The sequence below is a fragment of the Piliocolobus tephrosceles genome, chromosome X (assembly GCF_002776525.5).
Source record: "Piliocolobus tephrosceles isolate RC106 chromosome X, ASM277652v3, whole genome shotgun sequence".
Taxonomy (NCBI): Eukaryota; Metazoa; Chordata; class Mammalia; order Primates; family Cercopithecidae; genus Piliocolobus; species Piliocolobus tephrosceles.
This window is the reverse complement of record NC_045455.1, coordinates 1325937-1330652: the sequence shown is the minus strand read 5'-3', so window position 1 is coordinate 1330652 and position 4716 is coordinate 1325937. Positions and strand designations below refer to the sequence as shown.

Genomic DNA, 4716 nt, shown 5'->3' with positions numbered 1-4716 from the left:
GGGCCCTCCGCTGGCACCGGCTGTGCCCTCCCCACAGCGCCCTGGGCTTCCTGGGGGCCACAAGTCACTGCTGTTGAGGCTCCGGGTTTGCAGCCGTGGAGGCGGTGAAATCGTGGACTAGATCAGGGCTCTGCCGAGGAACCCCTGGCTCCGAACTGGGCTGGCACTGTGGCCAGAGCCCCTCCTCAGCTTCCCGCTGAGTCCAAGGCCCTGAGGAGACTGAGGGGTGGCAGCAGGGGCTCCCAAACGCTTCCGATGCTCCAGACGCCATACAGGTTTTCTGAGTCTTCCGGTAACAGGACGGCACCAGGCAAAACGCCAGTGTCCTTTGCTTTTTCCATGGTTTTGATCTCTTAGGGTAACGCCGGTTCATTGGCAAGGATCTGACACAACTTTGAGTCTGTTCAGCAATGTTTAGGGAGGGAGTTGGTGCATAGGGAACGTAGCCTGCTTGGCAGAATGTGAGCCCATGCCCTGGGTCGGGTGGGGACGTGGTGAGGAGCTGGTGCCACGGGGCCCAGACTCTGCCTCACTGGTACACCTACCGCGTCCTTCAAATCCAGGCCTCTCAGGGCGTCCGTGCGAGGCCAGCCCTCACCCAGCGGCCCTCGTGTGTCCCCTGAGGAGGGGCCAGGGTTGCCCCAGCCATTCTGCTGCGGAGAGCTTCGCAGTTACCAGATGGAATCGCGTGAGGACCCACGTGGACGGTGTGACCCTCTGCGTTTCTCTTTCAGGTTTGAATTGCTGGAAATTTTGAGTTTTGACTCAGTTAGAAGGAGAATGAGTGTAATTGTAAAATCCGCTACAGGTAAAATTTCTTTTTCTTTTATTAAGTTGTACATGGTTGTGTTTTATTCTGATGACTAAATTCTACAGGACCTTTAAGGATTTAGGGTTTAAGAATGATTTGTTCTTTTTTAAAAGAGTATAGACAGATCCTCTCAAAATACTAATTTTTTATTTTTAAAAAGTGAAACATTCCTGAAATGCTGAGGAGGGAGTCCTGGGCTAAACACCCGGCACTCCTGCTTTGTCCAGCTTTTAGTGTCGAGCTGGGGCCACTGCACTGTTGAAAATTGCTTAACTGCCTTTGTGAGTGTTCCCTGCCCATCCCTACCCCCACCCGCTTTTCTCCGTGCAGAGCTAAATGACATAAAATAACCATTTTCAAGGAGAAGGTAGTGTGGGTTTGCAAATGTATCTGTAATAATGTTCAAAATGGCAAAGTGAGCTTTGTTGATTGGCGGTTGCTGTAACAGTGTGTCTGTGAGAACAGCACACTGGGTTTGTGCTCCGGAAAGCTGGGATGAGAAGTGGCGAGGCGCAGTCAGGGCCCTGTGGCCGCCGTGATGTTTTGGTGACCCGCACGGGTGGGCACTCTCCTGGTCCCCCCACTCTGACCTGTGGCTGCCGCTGTCCCGGACAATTCCCTCTCCAGTCCAGGTGGACACGTCTGTGGTCCCCTGGCCTCCCTGTGAGGGACTCTCCCAGGCACTTTGCATCCTGCATGTACAGGCGGACGACCTCGTCTCCCCCCACTCTCACCAGGTCACGTGGGACATGACACGTGCCACAGGTCACTCAACAGCACAGCCCCTCAGGCTCCCGCCCACAGTGCTCAGGCTCGAAGGGGCGGGCGCCCCTGGCTGTTTGCCCTGGACAGGCAGGGCCCATGGGCTCCGTCTGCAGGAGCCACCCCTTTGCATGGCCATCGCTTCCTAAGAGCTCACGCCCGCCGGTGCTCAGCCTCTCCCAGCGCCCCCTCTGAGGCTCTCACCCACCTTCATCGCTAGACTGTCCCTACGTGTCCCCAGAGGGCACTGCCCACACCCCCCGCAGTGGCCTCATTCTCTGCTGCCTGCGGTGCTTTCCCATAGGAAGGGCCTTTCACCCATCTGTCCTTTCCACGGACGGCTCAGGAAGCCTCTCCTGGCCCGCAGCCCCACAGCCGCGTGCGGGACGTTGCCCTGTGGTGGGGCTGTCTGTCCGTCCGTCCGCGGCCGCTAGCAGTCCACACGCATCCCGAATGCAGAACCGATGCTCTTCTCAGCAACACGCTCACGTCACGCCACCTTCCACTGAGTGCTCCCAAATCCTGTGCCCTTGAGAGCCCAGCGGCGGAGCGGGGCTTTGTTGAGAGCTGTGGGATCTCACTCTTCATTGTTTCCTAAAACCAGACAATCCCAGGCTGCATTTAGCTCTTTGGAAAGATGCCTGGCAGACAACCAAACAGCCACTCCCTGGAACCAGACAGACTCCAGGCTGGAGAGCTTCGTGCCAGCATTTTCCTAAGACATGCCGAGTTTCATTTTAGCACAGAGTAGATGGAGCAGGGCCTTCATCAGTGCCATCGGGCTCGCTTCTGATCAGGACCGTGGTGCCTCACTGTCTAAGACCCGGAAGGAGCTGTGGGGGTCGGTGTGGCTCTCAGTGATGCCCTGTGAGTCATAGCGGCTCTGGGGTGGGCAGTAGCCCCAGGAGGGTGCCGTTGCTGCTCTGGGGGGCTGCCACCTGCCTCCGCTGGTTCCTTAGACACAGTCCCACTGCATCACCTCTGAGACACGCCATCGAATGTGGGACGGATCCAGGCTCCACAGTGAGACGTCCACTGATGGTCACAGGACGAGGAACCATCTGTGTGTGAATGTTGCCAGGACTCCTGTGAAGACCTTCTGCCAGCTGGACCGGGGACAGCAGGACGGGGTCTGAGAACAGGTTCGGATGCGTGAGACCTCTGTGTTTCGGAGCCCTTCCCCCTGGCTCGGATGAGGCGCGGTCCTGAGAGTCTCAGCCACTTGGAGTTACCTGGGTTAACCGCATCCTGGGCAGGAAGTTCCTGGTCCATCCCATCACGCGGTTTTCCCTGTAGAAGTCGAATCTAGCTGTTGAGCCGTGGCTGGAACATGCTGCCCATGACTTGCGGGGCTGACCACAGTGCCCAAGAAGGCAAACATCAGCCACCGTGGAGCCGCCCCTGCCACGCGCTCACTCCAGAGCCGCCCCTGCATGCGCTCAGCCACCCGTGCCGCACACTCACAAAGGGTCTTTGCTGCGTCCTGGATGCCCAAGACCTCAGGGCTCATGTTGTGGGCTACGTCACAGAATCTTCCTAAATAACTTCTGTTACCATCAAAAGGCTGAAGAGCCACTGGACCACTGGGAGAATCCAGGTTGGAGGCATTTGTGCCATGAGAACATCCCCATCCGCACGCGGACGCTTGTGGACCTCCTAGGGCCTCTCCGAGGACCTGAGAGCTTGCAGGAGAGACTGCCCTGCTGTCTGAAGCCAGCCACTCGTCCGTTACTTTGAAGAGAAGTTTGAGTATGTAATTAAGCAAGGTGTTCTGTAAGTGGGAATCCTCCCTGGAGAGGCACCCTCATTGCACTGGAGTTCTGCCTGCTGGGCGGGGAGACCCTGCAGCCAGCTCACAGCCCGTGCTTCCTCCTGGGCTCAGCCCCGCGTGGGGGTGCTGGGCGGGGAGACCCTGCAGCCAGCTCACAGCCCGTGCTTCCTCCTGGGCTCAGCCCTGCGTGGGGGTGCGGCTGTCGGAGCCGGATCTCACTGTTGTGCGGCCGGGCAGCCCCAACAGGGGCCTCCCGTTTTCGGATGTCTGTACCTCAGTCATGTGCTTTCCTGGGATTCTCCGCAGTGGAATTTTGAGGGAGGACTTGGAAGTCACAGGCTACTCGGCTGCATCAAGTTTTCCCTTTCAAAGGGAGACGTGAAGTCTTTCTCTTTGGGGGGATCCTGCGGATGCTCACTGCACCCCAGGTAAGATGCACGCAGTCCATGGAACACCGACTTGGAAGAAGAAAGGGAGAGTACGGAAGCGTATTCATCTATGAAAAAGGAAAGCAGAAAAGACGAAAGAGAAGGAGGAGAGTCCTAGCCGTGCACCCTCCTAGAGCTCCCCTGGGAGCGGCTTCCCTGATGCCCTGTTTTCCAGCCATTTTGGGGACATTTGCTGTCATGCCTGGCTTTCCATGTCCTTGAGCTCGTCTGTGAGACACAGTGAGAGACCCCCCACCATGGGCTCAAACTGAGGTTCTGTAGCCCTTTCTCTTCTCCAAACGGCACTAAGTCCTTCTGGGTCCTGGAGGGGACAGCCACCAACCACGGCTGCACCTGCGACACAGCCCAGCTGCCCTGGGGACAGGATCCTGTGTGTTCAGTTGCGTCACCTGCGTGTGCACGGCTCTGCAAAGCAGCTGCAAAACACGATCTTCTATTGCTCATTGTAGATTGACTTTTGCTCTGTCCTCTGGGTTTTTTTATTCCAAGGCTGTTCCTGACCAACTCTTCAGGCTGAAGGTGTCCTGTGTCTTCCAGCGGAATTCACAAGCTGAGACAGTGGGAAAGTTAAGCCATTCACATGCTCTTGGCATGAGTTGTGAGCCATGAAGCATGAATTTTCTAGTAAAAAAAATGTGCTGCTGTTCAAGAATGCATCATTATGTCATCTGGACCATGGTTATTCTAAACTGTATCTGATGACACCACAGCATTGGCTGGAAACCGTGGGAGTCGGGAAACGGCTCCGACATCGGCTGGGTGGTTTAACCCCCGAGCCCTGCTTTTCTGTGCTAAGCAACTAAGACTCTGTGGTCACACCTGTGCAGTTCTGCAGGGGCCCTCTGGTTTCCAGCTCTCAGCCTTAGCCTGCTCACTCCCCTGTCCCCACGATCCCCCACCTGCTCACTCTTCCGTCCCCTCCA

General features: G+C 56.8%; 1 protein-coding gene across 10 annotated transcripts in view; it reads left to right on the top strand.

The window, feature by feature from the left end:
• Window positions 1-4716, top strand: part of ATP11A (ATPase phospholipid transporting 11A) — a 185964-nt gene that overhangs the window by 138378 nt on the left and 42870 nt on the right. For all 10 annotated transcript variants that reach the window (XM_031934963.1, XM_031934962.1, XM_031934961.1 and 7 more), the window contains exon 16: window positions 735-808. In XM_031934963.1, the coding sequence (XP_031790823.1) occupies window positions 735-808 (74 nt within the window). The remainder of the gene's footprint in view (window positions 1-734; window positions 809-4716) is intronic.